Here is a 27562-nt window from a genome sequence, read left to right as displayed (position 1 = left end):
TCTCTCTCTCTCTCTCTCTATATATATATATATATATATATATATATATATATAGATATAGATATAGATATAGATATAGATATATATGTATGTATGTATGTATGTATGTATGTATGTGTACATACATACATACATACATACATACATACACATAGATCTACATATATACACATAGATATACACACACACACACACACACACACACACATATATATATATTTATATATATATGTATGTACACACACACATATGTATGTATGTATGTATGTATGTACACACACACACACACACACACACATATATATATGTGTGTGTGTGTGTGTGTGTGTGTGTGTGTGTGTATATGTATGTATGTATGTATGTATGTGTATGTGTATGTATATGTGTACATACATACATATGTACATATATGTATATATGTACATATAGATGTATATGTATATATAGATGTATATATACATACATAAACATATATATGTATATATACATATAGATAGATAGATAGATAGATAGATAGATAGATATATAGATTACATGGACACTATTGTATCACTTTTGGTCTCATACACCTACCATTGGGTCTTTTGAAGACGTTTAATCTCTCTCTCTCTCTCTCTCTCTCTCTCTCTCTCTCTCTCTCTCTCTCTTGTTTCTATGTTTCTAATATACCATGATGAGTTTCCATGGACAGTTTTGTATCACCTCAACGAGATAGCTGTGTTTTGTTTCTATTTTATTTTCCATTCCATGATGAGATATGCCATGGACATTATTGTATCACTTTGGTCTCATAGGCCCATTCGGTCTTTAGTAGACGCTTAATATACTTTCTTTCTTTTTTTCTTTCTCTAGTTAGTCTTCTAATACCACTGTGCCCATTTTGAAAGCAGATGACCCCATGGACCCCAGTAACTACGGGACTATTATGATTGGTTACACAATGGCCAAGATTTATGGATCAATCTTGGAGCATGAGCTCAACAGATGGGCCGAGGAGCCAAAACTCAGAGTACCAGGGCAGGCGCATTTCCGGAAGGGACACTCCACACTGGATCACATCTTCATGCTACGGGGGATCGTTCAGGAGGGGAGAGCTCACCGGCATCAGATATACCATTGCTTTGTGGATTTCCACAAGACTTTTGACACTGTCCCATGGGCCAGATTGATGAGGAGACTTCAGGATATGGGAGTACCAACAGGTATGCTTTGGGGGATCCTCACACTTTACGAGTCTGTCACTAACAGAGTACGGGCCCCAAGGGGTGACTAAGAGGTCATACACAACGCTTTCGGGGTGAAACAAGGCTGGCCCTGTCTCCTACTCTCGGGCTATACATTGATGAAATATCTAACTACAAAGACAAACATGGAGGACCAGGAGCACGATTCGCAGTCTTGATACCTATCGTATTGTATGCAGACAACATTGTCTTGATCTCTAACTCACCAAAGGGGCTACAAAGGCATTTGGATGCATTACGGGCCTTTTGCAAGGACCAGGACCTCACTATGAACCATGGGAACACCATTGCTTTCATGTCAAAAACAACCATGAATTGGACCAAGATGTCTTTGATACATTGCTGCCTTTATTTGGGTCACATGCTGATGATGTAGAGCCTGCTTTGGCTCATTTACAGCCATCACAAAATGCTGAAATTCCTGAAATTCAGCCACCTAACAATACTCAAATTGATCCAGATGTGCCACATATTGATCAAGAGACCCTAGGTGATGTATTTACAATGAAAATGCAGCTATTCGTGAGAGGACAAGAATGTACCTCCTTGGCTGATGGACACTTTGCGTGATAGCAAACAGCCTACCCTTATGCCTGGTCGTACTCATGGTGCATCTCGTCATGCATCTTCACATTTTGTTGACACTGCTCTTGTTGCCACCACACGTAATGAGGAACCTATTTCTCATGTTGATGCTTTGGAGGATAAGCATTGGGTTGCAGCCATGCGCTTGGAGTTGGACTTCATTGGAATGAACAATACTTGGGAGTTATGTGACGTGCCTACTGGCAAGCGTGCTATTGGCACCAAGTGGGTGTATAATCTTGACATAAGCATGATGGTTCAATTGATTGTCATAAGGCTCGTTTGGTCGCCAAAGGTTATGCTCAACGTGAAGGCATTGACTATGAGGAGACTTTTGCTCCTACTTCATGACTACCATTCGTACTGTTGTTGCTTTGGCTGCACACAAGGGTTGGCATGTACATCACTTGGATGTTAAGAATTCTTTCCTTAATGGCGATTTGCAGGAGGAAGTGTATGTATCTCAACCTCTTGGCTTTGTTCAGAAAGGGTCAAAAAAGAAAGTATGCATTCATAAAGCACTTTATGCCTTTAAATAGGCACCTCGTGCTTTGTACCAAAAAATTCATGCGTACTTGACTGCTAATGAGTTTCGAAATATTCCAACTAAGAGTACTCTCTATGTTCGCAGAGATGGGGACAATCTGCTAATCCTTATTCTTTATGTGGATGGCATGCTCATTATTGGTCCTGATGAGGACAAACTTTCAACTTTCAAGGCTGAATTGCAACGTGCTTTTGATGTCATAGGCATGGGACATTTGCATTATTATTTGGGCATTCAATTTATATCTGTTAAGGGAGGTATCCTGCTATCTCAACAAAGATACATTGAGCAGTCCTTGAGCGTTTCCAAATGACAGATTGTAAACCCATTTCTACTCCTATGGAACCAGGTTTAAAACTCACTTGAGGATGCTAGTGAGCCATTTGATGCCGCCACTTATCAACAGGCTTGTGGATGCCTTATTTATCTATGCACTACTCGTTACTGGAATGGCATGGAAGATCACCGGAGGTTGGAAACACCATGCGCCTGGAAAGCACACATTGGAGTAGGCTGTTTCATGCTCCGTTAGGTGTGTGTGTGTGTGTGTGTGTGTGTGTGTGTGAGAGAGAGAGAGAGAGAGAGACAGAGACATAGAGAGAGAGAGAGAGAGCTGCGTCGCTAGCTTCCTTAATCTGCCTACGTGCCTCACTTCTGTGGTCTGCCTACGCAGCGCCGCTCGCTGCTTGCTGCCCTCTGGTGTTTCTATAGCGTTGGCCTCATGTCGTTCTGCAGCACTGGTCGTCTTCTCTCGTCTATTGTTTCTTCAACGTCGATTCTCCTGCCGCCATCTGCTGCCTCTACAACAATGCGTGGCTGCCGCCTGTCCCATGCTCCCTCTCTTGTTCGATATTTTTTTCTTTTGTTCCCTACTCCCTCTCCTCTTTGCACCCTTCCCCTTTGTCTCCTATTCCTATCCGTGTTAAATATTCTTCTTGTTTTTCTTCTTATTTTTTTGCTTTGCTCCCCTACCCTCTTCTCTATATGTCTGTATCTTCTTGTTTTTGTCATGATGATGAATGTAAGCTTAATAAATGGCAAACTAGAGCGAGGCAAAAGCCATTACTTGATAAAGGATGCTCGTCAAAATCTTTTTTCAAAGGTCTCCATGCTTCCAGGCAAAAACAATGCATTACAAGAGTCAAAAGAATAGATAGTATATGGACATGCACAAAAACACAGCTTGCACAGGCTTGCCATGATTACTTTTCTCACATTTCCGTTGCCCCTCTCCCACTTTCAAGAGAGGTTCTTGATGCTCGAGAACTTTTCTTACATCAGGTTGTGCCTATCATTACATGTCAAGAGACTGACAATATGGATGAGCCCTTCACAGATGTAGAATTGGATGATGCTTTAAACAGCCTAGGTAAATCGAAGACTCCAAGCTGGGATAGTTTGACATTGGAGTTCTTTCACATGTTTTGGGATATTTTGAGATCGCCTGTTTTGCTTATGGTGAATCACTGCCAGAATGCTGGATGTTTGCCATCCTCATGGAAACAAGGCTTGCTGAAATTACTACCCAAAAAAACAGCATTGTGAAACCATATCAGATTGGTATCTCTCTAATGCCAGTCATATGTAAGTTGGTTACCAAGATGCTTGTTAATAGAATAAAAGGTGTCTTACATGCAGTTTTGCATCCTGCGCAGTAGGATTTGTCCCTCAAAGACAAATCACTGACGATATAGCAAATGTGTATAGTGGCATTAAATATGCCAAGTATACGGATCAAGATGTTCTTATCATGCAGGTGGACATAGCTAAAGCTTTTGACACTGTACAATGGGAGTTCATAGCTCATGTTATGGACAGAATGGGATTTGGGCCCAAGCTGAAAAATGTCGTCTTTCAGCTTTATCAAGAGGGATCAAACTAAATGCATTTTGGGTGGAGAAGTTTCAGCCTCATGGTACCATGGGAAATCTGTTCGACAGGGTTGTCTGCTTAGTGCACTTCTGTATGCCATTGCGACTCATCCAATGCTCCTTTACATGGACAGACTGACACGAACTGGATAGTTGCATGGTCTTTCCATGGCTGATGGTACACAATTTGGGGCACATGCAAATGCTAATGACTCTTTCTTTTTTCCCAAGAATACAGAGGCGGATGTTAAAACTCTCATGACAACACTGTCCCTCTATGTTTTGGCTGCAGGATCACATGTAAATTTTCAAAAATCAAAGTTGCTTCCTTTGAAAGATTATGATTGGCATCAGCTTTTGTGGCTGGGTCAAATCATTCCAACTAAACAGATAGTCAGGCATCTTGGCCATCCCATTGGTTGGGAATTATCTTTGAAAGATGAAACTCAATGGGTGATGGCAAAATTGCACAAAAAAATCGAACACTGAAAATTACCCACATGGCCTTTACATGCAATCGTGTTGGGAATTATCTTTGAAAGATGAAACTCAATGGGTGATGGCAAAATTGCACTCTAAAATCAAATACTGAAAACTACCCACATGGCCTTTACATGTGCGATTGCATATAGTACAATCGATAATCATAGCATATGTCCAGTTCTATCTTCCGCTCTTACATTAGCAAACACATTGATAATTTCATGGTTAAAGCAATGGAATGTATGTTGAAAACCAAGGCATATAGAAAAGGTTTTCCTTTGTTAAGGCAAGACCTTATATGTTCACCCAATATGCATGGTGGGCTCAATGTCCTTAACAATCATTATCATATGCTAGCAAGGAAAGCCACTCTTCTACCTACATTTATAGAGCAAGTCAAGCCATGGTGGGCACGCATGTGGGAAGCTCTCTGCTCTAACATGCAAATAGATGCATATGGACATTGGATCATTGATTATGATGATATAATCATTAGGCATTTTCATGGTCGTATTCCAGGCTCTGCATATTCGACTGCTCTTATTCGAGATTGGCAAGCTATATTATGTAACTTGCAATGGTCACATAGGCCTCCAAATCAAAGAAACTCACTACTCTTACAGAATATTCATTGGAGTAAGGTGTTTGATTCACCGCTTGCCTTGTCTCAACCAAGGAAGGCCTACAATCTTTCTACATTGGAAATTCATCCCGTATGCGATGTTGTGGATGAAAATGGTTACGTGCTTGCCTTTCCACGTGCAGTCAGACAATGCAATTTGGGATTGCACCACAAGCCTATCTAGAGACTCATTTCGGAAATAATGCATCCCTTTCAGCCTTTCCCAATGCTTGAGGAAACGCAGAAAATTCAAGATTGGTATTTTGATAAGCAACTTCCAGAATACAGTCCTGTATCATTTTGCAATTTGTCTTCAGTTAATGCTTATAAGCCACTCTAACCACCTCCATGGATTGAGGATCATGCAAATTGCCTATGGCATATGTCAAAATCTCTTGCTTGGAAGAGAGCTGCATTAAAAATAATTTGGAGGAGTGGATTTCCCCTCAAGCAACAATTGTTTCTGTGGAGATGTCTGATTGGAGTATTCCGAGTTGGATCTCTTTTGGCACGAAGGCTCATTGCCACTGCTTCTTGTAGGTGGTGCTCTCATCCTACAGAGACAGTGCCTAACCTTCTATGGTTTTGTTCTCACTCTCGTGCTTTTCTTGATGATTTTTATGCACATCTTCAAGCTCGTTTTCTGGAGAGGCATTTTGGTCAAATGTTTTGGCTTTTTAGTTGCCTTTCTCCTCCCCTACCAAACTATACAAACTTCCTTGACTACACCAGATTCTAGGCTTTGTGGACTATCTATTATTATCGTAATCAGTTGCTCTTCTATGGAGATTCTATCTCGTTGTTTTTTTATTTTCGGAGAGCCCTTTTTCAGTCCCTCCGAGATTCTCACGAAATCGAAGGTCTAACCTTCCAACAATTAAAAGTGTTTTCTCACTGTTTCTGATTTTAGTAGCTTCCGATTTGGAAAGACTCGCTAGAAACTCCTCAAAAACTGTCGAGTTGACCTCATCCTTCTCCAAATAGGATTTGGAGAGATCTACCTCCTCTAGAATCTGCTCTCAAGGTTCATGTTCGGATTCAGGTTGTGGTTCCGGTTCTGATTACTTTGCCAATGGATGCTCTTCCAACACGAGAGAATCCTCTACTCCCTAGGATCATGCTAGGCTGAAATCTAGACTTTGTAGCACTATACTATGCTGAAAATGAGCATTACAATGATGCAAAAACGTAGATTTAACACAAAAATGCAAACCCTAATTTTGCCTACAAATCTAAAACGCAAACCCTAATTTTCAGCATGCATAGGTTCTATCTAGACTCATGCAAGGCTCGCCTAAGCTCTGATACCAATATAGCATGCGTTGCGGAAGCGTATTCATGACTAACACTAAGCAAAGAAGATTAACGCTAATCCTATGTTTAGCAAAGACACAAAAGAGAAGGAGAGAGAGCCCTAATCTACTGTATATTGCCAAAACATGCTATACATACAAAGACTTGCTGATTCACAACTTCATGCAAATGATCTTGCTAATTCAGAGCTTCATGATGCATACCAAAGATCCCTTCAGCCCTCTACTTGCAATCGGACAAGAGAAGCTCATGATGATCTACCATTGTGTCCTTGCTACCTTGCAAGCTCTGACAAATGGATCCTCTTGATCTTTGAATGATTATTCTAATGAACGCTTAATGATGCTATTTATAGAGAATTCGTAATCAAGTCGGTTTTGCCTATTTTTCCCACAAAACATTGTCCAAAAAGTCATATTTTGTGTCCAAACTATGCCCAGAAGGTGGGGTATGTCTTGGGCACTTCCGGGAGCCTATAGGGCTCAAAAATTCACTCCAAACTTGCCCCTAAATCTTCCCATATATTTGCTAATGAAAATATGCATGTCTACATGGCACCAGATTAACATGTTCACATGACATGCTGAGTGCGGGAGATAGGCCCACACAAGTACCCCCATCTAGCCATGGAGTCTTCACAGCTATTAGCAAAAAAAGGGCATGACACTTGGGTTGTAAAAGTCTTCCTATGGCTCACATCACATGGTATACAGATGGACTGCCTCCTACCACTACAGTATGACCTCACCTCCCCTCTCCTACAGATCACACACGGAGAGATCAACAAGTTCACCAAGTTGGATCTCTTCAAACAGCATATTCCGGACACTTGGGTGACACCCATAGCTGAGCTTGGCTCGAAGATGGCGTCCGACTCACCAAAGATGGCTTCATCAGGCGAGCCACATACATACATGTCACATACCATGAAGATTGCCATAGGCCAGATCAAAGTCTCATCCCCTCTCCTACACATAGAGATTGGGAGAGCCATAGGAGTGAAGAGAGAGCACAGATTTGCAAATTATGCCACACAGGTGTAGACAAAGGAGCACTATATCTGCCGATGCCCGATATACTATGATGAGATTCGGGGAGATTCCAATGCCTCTTCCGAGAGGGCTTACGTCCACTCAAAAGGATTATGCACTTCCCAGATCAGAGATGCCTCAGTATGTTTCTATCTGAGATGGGTACACACCGGAGGATCCACTCCAGAGAACCAAGCCTCTAGTGCCACCCCTTTCCTGACAGGCAACTATCACCAGCTTCTTCAGAGATGGAGGGGATAAGAGCACCACTGATGCACCCACCAGAGCCATCCGGCTGAGACAGACCAAAGGAGTCACACAGGAACAAGCAGGAGTACTGCAGCGTGCCAAGCGCCCCCCATCCCCACGGCAGACATCTGGTATGCAGACCCAGATCCAAGACATCCTACAGCAGCACCACACTACTACTCAACCATCCAACTCAGTGGAACTAGGCGGCGGCCTCTTAGCAGTTTCCCTTGATTGCCCCATGGCCGATGTTGTACATGGACCACTACCAACGAGAGGTAAACCCTAAGGAACTTTGTACATTAACTCGTCTATCACTTAGCTCTATCGTTGTATCCAGCCGTTACCCTCTTACATTCAGTTCATTTCATTGTAACACTTAGCTCTAGGATGAGATATATCATGGAAACATTGTAACACTTCAGTTATAGGCCAATTTGACCTTTTGTAGATATTTAATATAACTTCCTTTCTTTCTCTCTACACATACACCATGGATCCCTCTCATCCCCGATAGCTAAGGCTTGTACTTGTGTAAACCCTAAATTCAACAACCAAAAGGTCCAATAGACTTCAACGATAATCTAATAGTTTTGTAAAAGCCAGTATTTTTGTTTTTGAATGCCTACATGTTCACACTAAGTCCCACCTAGCTTGCAAAATCGAAAATATATTCTTTACAACAAAACAAAAAAGATGGTTCAAGATACTTATCATACTAGCAACATCTCATGTGTTATGAGATCTAAATTATTAATACAAAAACATGCCTTTCTTCAACAAATGTTTCTATAACTTAAAAGAATCCATATATGCAAAAGATTAAAATACTTACCTCTTCATTTGCTGCATTTGAAAAAAATGGTGACCTGCGGTTCATGGGCCACCCAAGCTCTTTGAAGCATGATCGTGACCTACAATAAGGAGTTCAAAATGTGGAACTGGTTCCCAATCGGTATAACCCAATCCAAAGCACAAATCTTGATGGAAAGTACCAGAAAAATTCATTGAAATCATCATAATTTCGCCATTTTGAGTGCCCGGCCCTGCCTCCATTATTTTTGTCTGCCTCCTGAAGTGATAAGTTTCATTAGGAATAAATAGCAAGTTGACTAAAATAGGAATTCACACATTAGGCAGATAGACTTTCCATTTCTTCTTTTTGAGGGTGTTGTTTGTGGGGAAGGGAGGTAAAGGGGAAGGGAAGAGGAGGGAGTGGAAAACTATCTAGAAAACACAAGGGATTTTTCACTCTCTTCCCGAGAGATTGAGAATGAAACAAAAGGGCATATTCACTCTTCCACCACCACCAGTGCATATAGACTTCCTTGCATGTGCACACTTTGCTCGTTCAAAAGCAGAATCTGCTACGATGAGACATGGTAATCCTCGCACTAATCTAGGGGCAGAAGTCTATGCCTGAGAATTCTAGTGCTAGAACGCAATTATTTGCAAGTGCCAATTCTCACTAAAGGCTGAAAATGTATGTTCCTCCTGGACCTCCAAAATCTTCTCAAAACGCGCTCTTTAGAATAAATGTGCTTTCAGGACTCAGCAAAGCTTTCAAGTACGGAAAATGATCAGAAGAACTTGATAATGGTTCAGGAATACAAATGGTGGCCCCTTCTATCCCAAAACCCCTTTGCAATAGAAAGCATGTGCAATCATATAATTTCTCTGTAGTAAGTTATACACAAACTGTTCACAAGGAATTCACGTTGCCTTTCAATTCCTGGACCCTTAATAAGCATGGTATTTCAAAAGAAAAAGCATGTTTACCGCTTTCAAGGCATTGTACAGAGGTGTTATGATCTGTTCCAGAAATGATTGTCTATGGCCGCTTGTATAACTTTCTGGTTGCAGTATATAATTACTATCCAGCATTGTTGAGAGTTCCCCTGCCATCTGCATACATTTACCCCACCAAAACACACACACACACACACACACACATTTTAGAGGAGTTATTTTGCAACAAGGATAGTTCTAACATTCACAAACACAAGATACAATTTCACAACCTCAGCACAGATGGCAACCTACACAAGTGATACAAAATAGTGAGAAGATGCGGATTTACTTTTTCTAAACAACAATAATGTTTCCTTTCAAAAAAAAATATGGTAACCTAGCACAAGCTCTCACTGTTTTTTCTTTCTCGAGTCAAGCCTCCTTTCCATTATGCAAAGAGAATACTATACCAGGCTAAGAAGATTGCACCAATCCTATCACACTGAAGGGCATTGCAAATACACAAAGCCATCGAAGAAAGGGTGCGGGGTTCCTCTACCTCTGTGGTATAAACCTACACATCCTAGTTTGCAATGTGGATTTGTCCTCACTTTGTGTTGTAGTAAAAGCAGGGAGCGCCTAGAGTCTAGACATTCTAGTTTGTGATATTGATCTCCTTGCACACCAACTCCTTTGGCCCTGGTTACTATACTTCCCGCAGGTCCGTTATTCAGAAGTCAAACACTTCAGGCAAGTCACCTTCCTCGAACATCGGCGATTAGAAAGGGCAGACACGAAAACCAACAATATCTCAAATTTGAGCAGCCCATTAATTGCATGACAGGGCTAGAGAACTGTCAAGTAAATCATGAGATAAACTGTGTTTTGGCAAATGATCCTGTGTACACAGTTGATCTTTGAAACAGCTTCCTGAAGGTCTAATTAAGGTCTTCGGCCAAGAATAATATCCAGCTGTGGGCATAATTCAATTTAGAAAGTAGCACCAATCATCTAAGGAACACATAGCAATACATGACAGGATTACTTTCCATGCCAATCTTGGGCAGATGCATTCGGCTATGTATGTATCCATTATCTTGATTGCATTTGGCATAAGACATACTTCTCCATGCCTCAACATAATCATGAGAATTTAAGCACCGAAAATCTATAAATACAGAGTTTAAAGTTAAAAACTAACATTATGATATATGTAACAGATGCACTCTGGTAGAAAGCGAACATTTGCTGCTTCACCCCATATACACAAATATAGAGCCACTAGGGCCACTTTCACTTTCTTTGTTTTTGTCCTGTAAATTCAGAAGCTCACAAGAAACTTATTAGCACTTGGATGGCCTGCCAAGTAAAATTTAGCAAGCTTACTTGAAAAGCACCCACATACACTACACACCGTTGATATACTGATTCCTTTCCCATGTAGAAACACCACTTCTCATAGTTGTCTAGTATCTTATTGCACAGCTTGTTGATTGCATCTTCGTCTACCTCCTACAACATCATAACCACTTCATCTAAAATGCAAATACTCCATTAATATTTAAACAGAAAACTGGCTTAATTACACAATTTTTTGATTGTGCACCATGGAGAGCAGGCCTTGGTACAGAGACTCTTCTAGGAATTTAGCCTTGGAAGACTAGCACATACCTGCTCCATTGCTATATCACCCAGCTGAGATTGAGCATTTGCTAGTAAAAGAACTAAATGCTCCCGCTGATTTCTTACATTGTCATGCTGCAAACAAGTTGCCAACCTAGTAGTTCGTAAAAAGCCTACAGATGGACCCCATGCTAGAAAAGGTTGAACAAGTTACAACAAGACAGGATAATTGTATACATACTTGAAATCCAAAGGCAACCTCAAGTGCATCGAAAACATCCAACTTTCGATGCTGAGGACTCTTAAAATTTGAATCACGAGGAAGTTGTAATTCAGGATACTCGAGCACTAACCTCGCAGCTTTCACCTAACACTCCATATGCAAGGAGAGTAGAACATGAGAAAACTTACACATTTTAACTGAAAAAGCATGTGGATAACCCACAGGTGAACATACAGCCTACATAAGCAGCATACGTACCTCAGGGAATGTGAGAATGACATCAGAAACACCAGGTGCCTCCAATGGTAGGATATTGTATGGTCTGAATGCTTCTGAATGTTTAGCATCTGACTCCATCTCCTTCTTGAACTGCAATGGGAATCAGGACAATTAGTCTCATTCGAAGGTCTTCCTAGAGTGTCCCACTTGATCTGTAACAAGTTGGATTCATCTGATTTTATGACTTAGGACTGAAACATGTTCCTTGCATCACACTGTACAGGAAAGAACCCCAACTTCTGTTGTTTCAAATTTTAAAGTATGCAAACTAAAATCACACTCAAACGCCGTGCAAAGAGATATTTTTGTCCTTGTGGATGCCAAGGTTCACCAAATGTGTAGAAACCCCAACATCTGACCCTACGTGCATTAAAAATTTTGCATTGTGTATTGCCAAAGTGCACTAGCTTGGTTTTACAGGGTTTTGAGAGATAACATGGTGGCTTTGTAGCCAATGAGCTGGTAGCTTGAGTGGTGAGATGTTTGTCGTGGGACCGGGAGGTCCTAGGTTCAAACCCCCACTAGGTGCTGCCTCGGTGCCATCATCTATGAGCAGAAAATGCACCTACGCCTACGGGCGGTGAAAAAAGGGTAACTACTGGAGGATTTTGGGCCCAAGGCCAGTCGGGAACCCAAAAAAAAAAGGATATGGGAGCTTTGTTAAGGTAAATGCGTTTGGCAAGACAAATAAAGTTACCCTTAAGTGCGTGTTTAACATTCACACAACATAAAGAATGTGTGATTAACCTGAGTAATCTCTTGAAACATAACAGAACAGCTCAATGCACTTCTTCAAGCCTTTGGTACAACATAAAACAACCTTTAACACCCCACCACCAAAAAAGATAGTTCCAGGGGAGACAGAAACCAATTTTTGAGGGCACTGAAACAAGGATACACCATGTCAGCAAGGGAGAGGAGGGGAGAGGAACAGGAACAGCAACGGGAATGGAACAAAGACATGGAAATGAGAGAAAATAAGAGAGAAGGGGAAGAGAACAGGAGAAAGGAGAGAGAAGAAAACAAAAAACAAAAGGATAGCTCATTTGGGCCTGAATGGGGAGTCTTATAGTTAGGAAAACGGCCAAAATGGAAAGGAAGAATCTGGGAAAACAGACAAAACTCACCGTTTCAGAAAATGAAAACAGCTGAAACAATTCCCCAAAAACAGAATCAGCTCAAAACCCTCTGTATTTTGGGAATTTCCTTTAACTATGACCAAAACATAGTCTTTCATTACCTTCTCAGGCAAAATCTACATGTACATACGGCACCATCAGATTTACAACAATCAATATATAAAATAGAAAGAGAACCCATACATACAAATTGTGAAACAAAGCTTATTGGTTTTGCTCAAAACTTTTCTTTATAAATGTTTAAGCCTTCAAGGTCCTTGACTGTTTGATGGTTCAAAAATTTATAATGAAGACAATCTCCACATAGAAAGTTAGTTTTGCCCGAGTGGCTGTCATACTCCCCTGCCTATATACATTGGTTTACATGATACAATCTAGTCAGCACTGAGCATGCATGATGAATCACAAGCATGGTCTAAAAAAGAAAAACAGATGTCTTGTGCTAGACTTACTAATATAGGAGTTAAAAAGAGGTGACCACAAAACTTGCCTCTGACGTGAGTAATGCCTCAGCCTCTGTGGAGTATTCTCGTGCAAGAGCATCTACAACATCTTTCAAAACCCGCAAAGTCGTGAATACTTTCCGTCTCGTTAATGTCCTATCCTCCAATCTGCAGGTTCATAGATTTTATAAAATAAATCTCAACCTCAATAATAGAAGCTTGACATGCAAAAAGTAGACCTTAATTGTAGGTGATTATAGTCCAATCTCAAATTACACAGAAACCAGACTGAATCTAAGTTGAAAGTCTAGACGCTCTGTAATAAGACAAACGCTCATGGTAAGAGAGCGGCAACTCCAAAGTTCTTAAGAGTCTGGACCCTCCTCCCCATTGGAGAATCTTATAATGGTGATTTTCCCTAATTCCAAACTCTTTGTTTGCTTTAACTTCTGAAATTTCTTCAAGTTCTGTGAAGAAAGTCATACTATGCCAAAGCAATGACCTGATTGCAGTTCACTCAATATTTGCTTTGTGGGCAGGCACGCAAAAAAATGATGAAACCGTGCACACATGGGGGGTGCACTGCAACCGAATGAAAGGAACCCCACCTGAAAACAGTCAACGGCAGGAAGAAAGAGCTTTGAGATAAAATTTATGTTTCACCTTGGTATCCTAGAGAAAATATTGACCCCCACACAACCTTAGCTTGATGCCACACGGAAGCTCTCATGGGTCTGTTCTTTCAGACCTAAGTGCTTTTCACAGGAACACTCACACAATCATGCGGAAGATAGATGGAGAGAAGAGAGAGACGAGAACAAGAATTTTCCTGAATCCTACTGTATATTCATAAATATCAAAATAGTTTATACTAGTCTTGGTGGCCTAAAGCACACCTATATTCGTTTAATACTTGCATTTTCACATGAGTGGGGTCCACAGTACTGGCCGACTGATGTCTACCCTTGTAAGCCTTGGCCGACTGCTGTCCATGCTGCAAAAGCCCTAAATCTGGCTGCGAATCTGCTTTAGGTATGTCCATGAGCAATGCACATGACACCCCCCCTTACAAAACTTGATGATGGGCTTCCAACATCTAACCCTGGATGACTGTCATCATCCCTTTCATGTCCTCATGGAATCCATTGTTATCCTCCAAATCTGGGCACCATCTATCTGAAAACTTTGCCATACTCTAGATCCTCTCCGATTTTGGTAGAGATTTGGGCATCCGTTCCTCTTGTCCCCTGGTCCTTCGTGCAAATCCATGATCTTCTTTCCCAAGACTGATCGTTGGTTTCCTTGCCATTCCTATGGGTTACAACCTAACCATGGTTTTCTTCCATGTTGGTGTTGCTTCCATTGGGCCTTGTTCCTGTGCACTTTTCCTGTACCTTGGACCTTTGCACCTTCATCTGTGACACTTCAACACTTAGCATTGCTGAACCAGCTCTGATACCAATGTCACACGGAAGCTCTGATGGGTCTCTTCTTTCATCCCTAAGTGCTTTTCACACTAACACTCATGCAATCATGCGGAAGCTAGATGGAGAGAAGAGAAAGAAGAGAACAAGAGTTTTCCTAAATCCTACTGTATATTCATAAATATCAAAATAGTATATACAAGTCTTGGTGGCCTGAGGCACATCTAAAAGGAATCCTTGACTATCGGAGTCCCTATCTAAGACCAATTTCCAAGAGGGAGTTTTGATGATTTAGCACAAATATGCCTGGGCCCTTGTATAACATCCTCAATTGCTCCCCGTCGGCCAGTTCAGTCCTCTAATATTCAGCATTTAATGCTTGCGTTTTCACATGTGTGGGGTCGACAATGCAAGCCGATTGATGTCTAACCCTTGTAAGCCTTGGCCGACTGCTGTCCATGCTGCAAAATCCCTAAATGTGGTCCTAAATCTGGCTGCCAATGTCATGTGCACAGTGTGTATCTACCGTGTGCTACACGCACAGAAGACTAGCTTCGAGGCTTGGGGAAGCTTGGCGTTAGGTAGGCTGATTGGTGAGCTAGGCTAGGGATAGACTAACGGGCGAGGCCCCAAGTATGGACGGGCGGGCGCCCAAGTGTGGATGCCCGGTGACCGGCCAAGAGCCTATAAAAGGGTGGCCAAGATTAGTCAATAGTTCAGAGAGTCTCGCGTGTCTTTGTGAGAGCTCTATGGTCAGGAGCCTGAGACGTGCACCTGCTTTATGCAGCCAAGGCCGGCAACAGTCTCGAGGCCCGCAACGATAGCTTCGTGGCGGTATGGAACGTCACGAGGTAGAGATCGATCGGTACGTCCATCTAGTTAGCTCAACTCCTGGCTCGGTGGGGACAGCCAAGACTTGTGGGCTTGCCCACGACTGTCAAGGTTGGGAGGTGAGTCAGGCCTGCATGACAGTGTGTATCTACCGTGTGCTACACGCACACAAGACTAGCTTCGAGGCTTGGGGAAGCCTGGAGTTAGGCACACTGACTAGCGAGCTGGGCTAGGGATAAACTAACGGACGGGCACCCAAGTATGGACAGACGGGCGTCCAAGTGTGGACGACCGGTGACCGGCTAAGAGCCTATAAAAGGGTGGCCAAGGTTAGTCAATAGTTCATAGAGTCTCGCGTGTCTTTGTGAGAGCTCTATGGTCAGGAGCCTGGATCTAGTGCAGACGTCACCTGCTTTATGCAGCCAAGGCCAGCAGCAATCTCGAGACCCGCGAGGGTAGCTTCGTGGCGGTATGGGACGTCACGAGGTAAAGATTGGTCGGTACAACCATCTAGTTAGCTCAGCTCGTGGCTCGGTGGGGATAGCCAAGACTTGTGGGCTTGCCTACGGCTGTCACGGTTGGGAGGTGAGTCAAGCATGCACCCCCTTCACGTTTGCTTGGTTGTTTGCAGGTTTCGAGCCTTGTACCAGGAGCGTTCTACGAGGTGATCCTTCGGGGATTTGACAGCCAATCTTCATTAGGCATGTCCATGAGCAATACACATAACAGTTGAGCAGGGAAAATAATATTTTCTCCCTTGCACTACCTTTCTGCCACCCACAAGTGGGGCAGATTGGCTAGTGCAAGGGCCCTTAAAAAGACCATGATCCACCCGAGTTCAAGTCCAACCATTGGTCGTATATGCCCTCGTGTTGCATTCTACCAACGTTAATACCTCTCTCTCTCTCTCTCTTTTCTTTTTTTCATGAAATGGTGTTTTATATTATATGTAAAAATGTACATCAGCCACATGGCTCACACAGAACCTATGGCCCCAAAAAAACCCCCACAAAAGATCCTCTAAAGGATCTCTCTCTCTCTCTCTCTCTCTCTCTCTCTCTCTCAAATGACAATAAGGCAGATAGAAACGATAGGCTTGCGCATGTATGAAAGGACAATTGATTTTGATGGTTTTCTATGTTGGAGGTCCCCGTCGGCAGTTGGTCTTCTTGATAACTTCTGCGCTTTTGAATACAGCTCTATTGTGGCATTTGCTATGGCTCGACTACAGGACTCAACAGTCAGTCTTGGGAAGGCATTTGGAGATTAGGCCGCAGATATTACAAAATAAGGGGAGGACTGAGTAAGCCAACACAAAGAGCTTTCATGAGGAACCCATTGGCTGTTTGAAAAATGTGGATGGTTTTCCCATATTATTATCTTAATTTGTTTTGCGACCCAAAAAAATACTATTTTGATCCTACAAGAATGGAAGAATTTTTCTTTGACACACAAAAGACAATTGTGATGTCTTGAGTCTACAATGCCTTTCTCTGAGTGTTCACACATGAGGTGATTACACTGCAGTTGTGTTATTTGGTTTGTAAGGTATTCAATGTTATCACAAGATTGTGGGAGTCCTCATGTCAAGATATCGAGATAGGGAGTTCTCATTTGAGGACGGAAGGAAACAAGGACATGAGTTTTCCAAATTAGCCCAAAATCCCTCCCCCACATGGAATTCTATGACAAGAGGGGAAGGGTCTCCAATTGATAAGGTGGTTTCTCAGCTTAATAGCCTTGATTGAGCACTCTATCCACTATGCATTCACAATGCAATGCTCAGCCCCTTCTTCTTTCAGCATGGTACATCAGTCTCCATCCCAAGCACATGGTGAAGGGAGGGAAGAGTTACATGCAGAAGCTTGTGGAAACTTTTACTTGGCATGCATAGAACATTCACAAATCTGAAATTAAGAGAGAGAGAGAGAGAGAGAGAGAAGTACACAGTATTGGGTCCCAAAAACCCTAAAAAGGGTCCCAATAACCCTCAGAAGGCCCCCACGCGTAGGTGCATTTGCTCGTATTGTTGTATGAATTAAATGACTAGCCTACAGGGCTGTAAATCTCTGCCAGTACTGACCAAATCAACGTGCAGATGCTGGAATTTTGGGGCTGAATGTTGACCGCCTAGTAGAACAGAGAGGGTTAGGGTTTCAGCTTACAGCCACACAAAGATGGAGATGGACACAATACACAAAATGTTGAGAGTGAGAATCAGTGGCGGTGATAAGAGTCAACATTCCACATAAATCCATCCATAATAATAATATGAAAGTACAAAGCAATAGGTAAAGTGTCCTTTCACATTGGATATCCAAGGAGAAAAAACATATGGGAAAATGTGCCCTTAATTAGGTCCTATTCACACGTAGCACTACCATAAGTGTGCATTTGCCTTCAAATCCCCCCTTGGTGTAAGTGTAAACCTATACAAGGCAGCATATCAGTCTCTGTATGAGCGCAAGCCTAAAGCTTTTCAAAAGGCTTAAAACTTCTCTCTTGGCAAAGCCTTTGTAAATAGATCTACAACATTATTTTGTGTAGAGCAATAAGATAAACTAATCTCCCTTGCATGTAATCTCTCTCTAACATAATGATAATGGATCTCGATGTGCTTGGTAATTATCTTGTGTACAACAATAAGATAAAATGATCTCCCTTGCATGTAATCTCTCTGACATAATGATAATGGATCTCAATGTGCTTGATACGTGCATGAAATATGGGATTTGGTGCCACGGCCATAGCACTCTGGCTATCTGTGAGAATAGTAGTGGGTGTTTGCTGACACTCACGAAGATAAGCCAATAATCTCCTCATCCATACACAATCTACCATAGCAATGAAGACTGTCATGTACTCAACCTCGCAGGTAGATGTGGCAACATTGGAATGCTTTTTACTCAACCAAGATATGCATGAACGGGTGGGTGGATTTGTTGGCTCTCAGAAAGCTAATGTTAGGGTTTGCACAGCAAAGAAAGCTCATACACACACAGAGGAAGCAAAAACGAGCAAGAGAGCGAGTGGGAGAAGAACTTGCATGTATGTTCACATATATGATATGAAGTACAAAGTACAAGTTATAACAAAAGCCCTAGTTTAAGTGTCCTTTCACACTAGGTGTCCAGGGGAAAAAACCCAAGGAATAAAGGTGCACCTTGAGCTAGCTTCTGTTCACATGTGACAACATATCTCCATATGCCTTCAAATCCCCCTTGTAGTGAAATATGTGAACATGTACAAGGTGGCAGATCAGTCTTTGTAGCAAGGTGGTTCCAAACGTAGTGAACGATATGTTTTGTACGTTTGGAAAACGTGCTAAAAAGATTCCAAACGTAGTGAACGTTGCCCCCGATATATATACTTATAAACTTTTGAAATATGAAGTTTGAAGATTCATCAATGAACATTAAAGCACTTACTAATACTATACAACCTTAAATTTCAATTTTACACAACTTACAACTTAGTAACTTACAAGTCACAAGTCACAATGGCAAATGCAAATATCAATAATCAAATAAAATAATTAAACAATGAATATAAATGAAAGTGAGATGGATCATGGATAAATGATAAATCTGAAATCATAAGATTGTAGACATATGTCATACATGAATGATGATTCCTAGAGGCTAGGCACCTGAGCCCTTCAAACTAAGAGGCTGGTCCTAACAAACAAAGCAAAGTCTATACTAGTCACCAAAAAAAAAAACAAGTAACTATAAACTATAGTAGCATCTAGCTACTCATCTAAACCAGATGAGTACTCTGAAGAAACATCTCGATCCGTCAATATTTACACTTCCACATGCGCATGTTGGAGCGATCGACTCCTGGGGTGTTGGGTGTGCCTTGAATGATGGTGTGCCTTGCCCATACGGAACTCGGTGCATGAGGCATCTATGGCATATACACGAAAAGCAATCAAGAAAATGGAGAAATGTCAAGACGAGTCACGACTCGAGTCTAGAGAGAGAGAGAGAGAGAGAGAGAGCCTTGCGGGAGAGAGAGAGAGAGACTTGCAATAGAGGGGGGGAGAGAGAGAGAGAGAGAGAGAGAGAGAGAGAGAGAGAGTTGCGAGAGAGAGAGAGAGAGAGAGAGAGAGAGAGAGAGAGGGTGGCGGGGAGAGATAGAGAGAGAGAGAGAGAAAGAGAGAGGAGAGAGAGTGGCGGGGGGGGAGAGAGAGAGAGAGAGAGAGAGAGAGAGAGAGAGAGAGAGAGAGAGACTTGCGGGAGAGAGAGAGTTGCGGGAGAGAGAGAGAGAAGAGAGAGAGAGAGAGAGATGACAAAGTCATAATGTATCTCTATGTGCTTTGTATGAGCATGGAAAACTGGATTCCATGCCACGGCCATAGCACTCTGACTATCAGCGAGTATGATAGTGGGTGTCTGTTGACACTCACAAAGATCTCCAAGTAACCTCCTCAGCCATGCACAGTCTACCATAGTAGTGAAATCTACCATGTACTCAATTCACAAGTAAATGTGGCAACCGTGGGTTGTTTCTTAGTCAACCAAGATATGCATGAGCTGCCAAGGGCAAAACCATTCCCACTTGTAGATTGTCGTGTATCATAGTCACTTGCCTAGTCTAAATTATTGTAAGCATATAACTGCAAGTTTCTCCCCCTAGGATAAAACAAACCAAGATGCTGGGTGCCTTGAAGATAGCGGAATATCCTCTTCACTACTTGCCAATGCTTATTACCAAGACTGTGCATGTACTTGCTAGCCTAGGAAACCCCAAACTGTATGTCCGCCTTGTGTTGCACAAATATATAAGACAGCCAATTGCCTGGTTGTACATGCTCATGTCATATGGCTCTCCTACGTTATGCATGCTCATCTTGAGCCCTAGTTCAACTGGTGTAGAGATGGGCTTACAAAAACTTATGTAGGAGCTTGCATATGTACGCGAATTGAAGCAGAACAATGCATCCATTTGCACAAACTTGATGCCTAGATAATAGTGCAATAGATCCAAGTCTGACATCTCAAATGATGCCCATAATTCAGCTTTGAAAGCTGAAATTGCATCCTCATCATTCCCAGTCAGAGTCAGCGCATGTCATCCACATAAAGAATGAGCACACGGACAATCCCATGATGCTCTTTTACATAGAGTGTGCTTTCTGTTGGACTATTCTGGAAGCCTTGGCTGGCCAAATAAGAATATATTTTCTCATACCAAGCTCTAGGAGCTTGTTCGAGACCATAAAGTGCTTTCTTGAGCTTACATACTTTAGCCTCGTAGCCAAGCATCACAAAACCAATGGGCTGACTCACATAAACGTCTTCTTGAAAATCCCCATTGAGAAAAGCTGTCTTGATGTCCAACTCATGCACTTCCCATCCATTATGAGCAGCCACTGCAACAATACATCTAATAGTGGATAGCCTAGAAGTCTGTGCAAATGTCTCATCATAATCTATGCCTTTCTGTTGGGCAGAGCCTTTGGCAACTAGTCTTGCTTTGTACCTGTCAATGGTACCATCAAACTTTCTCGACCTAGTACACCCACTTTGTACGAATTGGCTTCTTGCCTATGTAAGTGTCAGAATACGCAACGGAGATGATGACCAAATCTGGGAACACGAGCAAAAACGCAGGCAGAAAAACAGCACGAGAGAGAGAGAAAAGTAGGCGTGTAACTCTGCTCTATATACACAAGAAGATCCCGAGAAATGATACAAATAAGGTATGGGGGCTGGGGTCCTATATATACATCCCTGGGAGGGCAGTCGGCCAGCAGATAAAGTGCCCACGACTGCTGAATAGGTCCCACAACTGCATAAATGCAGTCGGCCAACAGATGAATGCCCACGACTGAGGAAATCCAGTCGGCCAGCAGCCCAGTAGCCCACGACTGATGAACATACAGTCGGCCAGCACTGGAGTGCTCCTGGCATCCTCTGGCAACCCTCCCAAGCCTCAGAAAAATGGGAAAAAATAGGGGAAAAATGCGGAGAGTGGGGAAAAATGGGAAAACACCTCATAAGGGTGGCCACACCCACAACAATGGCCCTGGTGTATAAAACTAGACAGGAGATGACTTCTAACACCCCCTCTCAACTCCTGGCTGTGTAACCAACCACTGGGAGCTGGGGTGCCGCCTGAGCAAACCCTGAGAGAGCGACTTCGTGAAGAGGTCCACCGTACTGTCCTCCGTCGAACAGAACTCTAGCAGGATGTCATCAGCAATGATCTGTTCACGAACAAAGTGCCTCTGGATGACCATGGGTTCCTCCAGTGGAAGCCCAAACCTGCAATGCAACCTCTGCATCCGCACCACCTCACAAGCAGCCCGGTACTCTGCCTCTATCGACAAGGCAAAAGATGACTGCTTCTCACTGCTCCATAAAACTGCTCCTGGGCCTGAAGTAGATCTCCTCGTGTCTGGATCTCCTCCCCAAACCGAGTCACTCCAACCGTGGAGTCGGACTCCATCCAACAATCCCCCTCCTGTGTACAAGAGTCCATGATCCTTCGCATGCCGCAGAAACCACAGGAAACGCAATCCTGCCTCCCAAAGAGACATCTGCAACCATGAGCTCAACCGCCTCATCAGGAAGCTCCCGTCCAATCTGGTGTCCATCAACCAGATCAATGAACCATTCTGCTTCTGAGTCAAAGAGGCATCACACTGCTCACAAGGATCAACACCTGTTACGGTGCACAAACAAGTCCTGGAAACCTTATGAAGACCATGCAAGGCCTTCTGAAACCTGTCAACCACCCCCTCTGAATCCAGAACCACAAAGCCTGGAGAAACCACCTCCTTCTGCAAGTAATCACCTGCCACCTGCCTGGCTTTCCGAAAGGTCCCCGTGGAAAGAACATCCTCATCTACTGGAGGTTCGTTGTCCCGAACACGACGAGGCATCAGAGCATAAGTGACCTGTTCAGTTTCCTCTGACTCACGAACACAAGAACCACCAACATCAGTACTGGAGAGTTCCTGCCAACTGCTGCCATCTACTGGTAAGCTATCCACCATCTGGTCCCGGAAAGCCTGTACCTGCAGCGTATCCACACTTGAGTAGCCATTACCAGACTGCCACTCATCACAACCCTAAGGACCTGGGAGAGAGAGTGCTGAAAGCTTGTAAACTCCATTCTCCACTCCGCCTTCCCAAACCACTTGGCCTGTTGCTTTGTCCCGGAGAGAAACAAAATGCTCATCAAACTCCACCCGTACACCAGTCTTGCACACCTAATGCACTGACAACAGATGAAAACCAAGTGCCGGAACATACAACACCTGGGAGGAATGCTTCCCCCCTCTGCCATCAGGAACTATCTCCATCTTGCCCTCACTGTGAATTGGGATAGTGGATGTATCCCCAGTAAGACTATGACCAGAAAGCCTGCAGAGATCCTGTAAACCGGAACGGGAAGGAGTCATGTGCCTAGAAGCACCACTATCGAGAATCCACTCCCGAGTATCCGTTGCGGAGAGTCCTCCAATCTCCTCCCTGCCTGAAGAAAATGAAACATCGGTGTCCACCACCTCCAGGTGCACAAAAAGCCGGAGTCTTCATGATTGATGCTTGTTGGGGTAAAGGCATTATGCCCACCCTTATAGTGTGCACAAGCCCATAAGTTATAGTACATAGTACACTTAGTACTTTTAATGTACTAAGTGCACTATGTGTACTAGTGCAATATACATGTGTGATAGGGGAGTCACACACTCAATGCTATTGAGTTGACTTATCCCCACAACTCTCTCTCTCTCCTTCTTCTCTCTGTGTATGTCTCCCACATGAACTCTAACCCTAATTCTCTAACCCATTCAACTGGTATCAGAGCTTGTCAATCAGAACTGCAGAGACCTGCAAGAGCTAAGTTTGGATAGCTGTTACCTTCCTCGAAGAACTCTGGTACGCCCACTCACACCCGCGTCTTCGAGCAGCAGCCCAATATTCCTTGGAGCAGCAGCACACGTCCATACTTAGGCGAAGGGCAGGCGTGTCAGCGCTAAGCAGCCAGGCGTCCAATGAAGGCGGACACGCAAGACAACAGCACGTCGACTGTAGAAGGTCGAGGCAGGTGGGCGAAAAAGCTGAAAGTCGACGGCAGCCTTAGCGCACAACAGCGCATGCAGGCAAGCTTGCTCGTAGGCGTGGTGGTGGTCCGCGTGAATAAGCGGGGCGTTAGACGCCTGGCCACAAGGCGTGTAGCGCTACTAGGCGGAGGCGGCGAAGGCAGCAATACGTGAGCGTGGAACGAACACGTGTCCCCGTGAAGGCGAGCTCGAGCGACTGGATGTGCGTATGCAGGCAGACGGGTAGCTCAGCGCATCGTAGCGAACCCGTAGTGCGAAGGGGAGGCAGGCGAGCGTGGAGCTTTTCGTGCATAGAGATCGAAGTGCGTGCGCCTCTGCAGTCGGCTTCATCCAGGTTGTCTTTCGTGCGCCTACCTCCAAGCGCCTGCATCTTAGGCGCCTACAGCAGCAGCAGCAGCAGCAGCAGCCACGCTGCCCAACCAGGCAACGCAGAGGGCTACCCAGCCAACCAGGCGCAGCCAGCGCTTCATAGCAGCAACAGCCAGCCATCCGTACACGCACAGCAACGAGCAGGCGCATCAGCATCAACACACGTGCAGCACCCTTTCTGCAGCAGCATCAGCAAACCCCTTTCCTGCAACAAAAAAATCAAAAAATTACCTGAGGTATTTGCTTCAATTTTTTGGAATTTGCATGTCCAATTTGCAATTGAGCAGGTACAATCATCAATTGAGCAGGTCAGGTGCCAAATTGCTCAATTTTTGAGCAAAATTGGCAAAATTGGGTGACATTGGTCACAATCGGGATCAATTTGCAGGAAATTGGATGTCAAAATTTGGGGTTTTTGATGTATTTGTGCAATTGGGCATTCATACATGCTGTATGATGTGAGGAATCGCACATTCGGGCAAAATTGCAGCAAATTGCAGTGCAAATCAAGGGGCTTTTGTGCCGATTGGGTTGATTTGCATGCAAGCAATCGCATTTGATGCTTTGGGCAATGTGTTGATGCCTGACAAGCACTCAATGTGCCTGTAAATCAAGGGGCTTTTATGTACGGGATGTTTATGTGGCCAGGGGGAAGCATCGCGAAGACTTTGGATGCCTTCATGTGCGTTAATGTACCATGTATGATCAGAAATTGATCTTAAATCAAGGGGCTTTTCAAGATTTTATGCTTGTTGAGCTTGGCAAAGCAGCAAGCAAGACTTTTATGCCTTGAATCCTCAGAAATCAGCTTGCAGTCAAGGGGCTTTTGCCCAATTTCTGTTCGGAACTGTTGTATGCAGTGTTCGGGACTGTAAAAGTCTGATTTTCACTCATTTGGACAGCCAGGAGAGCATTTATTGCTACTGTACCTGCTGGTACAGATTTGGTACAGCTTTGTATAAGTTTTGGCATGGCTGTACACTGATTTGAGTGAGGAAAAGGTTCAATTTCAGCTGCCGTACTTGCCGGTGCAGGTTTGGTACATCACAGGTGAGCACTTGGTACTGTTGTACAGTACTTTGGAAGGGCAACAGAGCACATTTAAGGTGCTGTCCTAAATCTGCAGCAACCAGATTTTGGTGATTTCATCACATACAGTCGGAGAAAAGTTGCATTCTTGCTTCCGCAGTGGGAGATAAAGCTTGGGAGAACAACTGTGAGCACTTTGTGTGCTTTTGGTGCAGTGTTTGCACATTTTGCAGGGAGTCAGGCATTGAGACAGGTTGCATATTGCTATGGCAACCACAGGTGAGAGCTCTTCATTGCTTCACATCAAGAAGCTTGAAGGCTCACATAACTATGATATTTGGCAAACCCAGTGCTATAATGTGTTGCTCCAGAAGAAGAAGCACAAGCCCATCAAAGAAAGGCGTGTAAAGCCCGCTTCTCTTACTGCTGAAGAGTGGGAAGATATGGATGAGCTGGCAAGATCTACTATCATGTTGTCTGTGTCAGACTCTTTACTTTTCAGCATTCGTGAAGAGAAGGCAGCTTGGGGAATGTGGCAAAGATTGCAGGACTTGTATGCCCAGCAAAGTGCCTCAAGCAAAGTGTATTGGTTGAAGAAACTCATAGGTCTTCAGATGAAGGAAGGGGCGTCTACGACAGCCCATCTAAATGAGTTTAATGGTATTGTCAGCCAAGTTATCAATCAAAAAATGGCAATGGACGATGAGTTCAAAGCCACCTTTCTCTTATGCACTTTGCCAGAGAGTTGGGACACATTCAGGACAGCCACTAGCAATTCGAATGCTATGCTGTCATATGCACATGTTGAGGGTGCTCTTCTTCAAGAAGAGATGAACAGGAAAAACAACTCTGTTGGAAAGTCCAATGCAATGAATGCACGTGGGAGATCCCAGCAAAGGGGTAAAAGCCAAGAATGGGGAAGGAGCAAGTCCCGCTCCAAAAAGGACTTGGAATGCCATTATTGTGGCAAGAAGGGACACATTAAAAAGCAATGCTACAAATGGAAAAATGATCAAAAGAAAAAGGGAAAAGGCAAAGACAAAGACAAAGATGAAGCCAAAGATGTAAAGCCAAAGGGCAAAAGTGGAGTCAAGATTGAAGAAATCAATGTGTCACATGCAGGTGACAGTGAGGATGAGGTCCTATTCACGTCTTCACTTGATGCCCGTTCACTTCTTACAGGAGATGGTCATGGTATGCACTCACTCATGGATCATTGATTCTTTTCATGTCACAGGTTGCAGAGACTTGTTTGTCAGGTATACTGCTGGCAATGGAGTAGTAGTTTATTTGGGTGATAACCATGCATGCAAGATTCTTGGCAGAGGTGATGTGAGGCTTGTGTTTTCAGATGGCTCACAGCTAATGCTCCATGATGTCAGGCATGTGCCTGAGATCAAGAAGAACCTGCTTTCTACTGGATAGCTTGATGATGCTGATTATGTTACCACATTTGGTCGTGGAAAGTGGAAGATTAGTAAGAGCTCACTGGTTGTTGCCAGAGGCTCTAAGGTGGACACTCTTTACTTCATGCATACAGGTGTTTGTCACCATGCTAATGTAAATGCAACCGAGCTGCCGGAAATCTCTATGTGGCATAGCCGGTTGGGACACATGAGTGTCAAAGGAATGGAGCAATTGTCTTGTTTGGGTTACTTGCCTTCTCTAAAGTTTTCAAGTTTTCAGTTTTGTGAGCATTGTATATATGGCAGGCAACTGCAGTGCCCCCACAAGAAAGCTCTTGGACAGAAAGATACTCAGTTAGAGCTTGTGCATACAGATGTATGTGAGATGCCTCAGGGGAAAAATGCGGAGAGTGGGGAAAAATGGGAAAACACCTCATAAGGGCGGGCACACCCACAATAAAGGCCCTGGTGTATAAAACTAGACAAGAGATGACTTCTAACAGTAAGTCCACAAGATCCCATGTGCAATTTTTTTGGTTTGCATCAATCTCTTGTTGCATGGCTTCTTGCCAATGTTCAACTTGCTTGGCTTCCTCAAATGAAGCTGGCTCATTTGTGTCACATAGACTACTCATGCATGCCACATCTACATTTTCTCTTGCATTTCTAGAACCAGCCCGTGTCCTACTATGCAAAGGAGTGGAGAGCTTGCTCTTTTGTAAGGTATGGACCAACCAACGAGGTATTGTTCAAGCCTCCTCCAATGCTGTCCGCTCTTCTTGTACTACCTCCTCAATATCATTGTTTGCAATGGGCTGATTGTGGGGCTGAATCCACACGTAGCTGTAATTTTCGGACAGCCCTTACGGAACCATCTTTTTGGAAAACATTCCTGTGCATTTTGCCTAAAATGCACCCCAATAACATGTCTGGGTGGCAGCTCCACACGTACACAGTGATGTGTGTGGTCCCATGAGGACACCATCACTTGGAGAGCATCTTTACTTTGTGACATTCATTGACGACTACTCCAGGTTTGCTT

General features: G+C 43.5%; 1 protein-coding gene across 1 annotated transcript in view; it reads right to left on the bottom strand.

Annotated features, from left to right (window-relative positions):
* LOC147636139 (callose synthase 10-like) overlaps positions 1-27562 on the bottom strand; it is a 117402-nt gene that overhangs the window by 54312 nt on the left and 35528 nt on the right. Inside the window, exons 4-12 of the mRNA XM_086801588.1 lie at positions 13432-13552; positions 11782-11892; positions 11542-11667; positions 11349-11435; positions 11092-11189; positions 10879-10990; positions 9726-9851; positions 8942-9018; positions 8782-8860 (exon numbers count right to left, since the gene is read on the bottom strand). Of these exons, the coding sequence (XP_086657714.1) occupies positions 8782-8860; positions 8942-9018; positions 9726-9851; positions 10879-10990; positions 11092-11189; positions 11349-11435; positions 11542-11667; positions 11782-11892; positions 13432-13552 (937 nt within the window). The remainder of the gene's footprint in view (positions 1-8781; positions 8861-8941; positions 9019-9725; positions 9852-10878; positions 10991-11091; positions 11190-11348; positions 11436-11541; positions 11668-11781; positions 11893-13431; positions 13553-27562) is intronic.

This window comes from Cibotium barometz, chromosome 8, assembly GCF_041138505.1.
Source record: "Cibotium barometz isolate CiBa-2024 chromosome 8, ASM4113850v1, whole genome shotgun sequence".
NCBI classification, from domain to species: domain Eukaryota; kingdom Viridiplantae; phylum Streptophyta; class Polypodiopsida; order Cyatheales; family Cibotiaceae; genus Cibotium; species Cibotium barometz.
The sequence above is the reverse complement of the archived record's forward strand: the minus strand, read 5'-3'. Positions and strand labels throughout refer to the sequence as shown.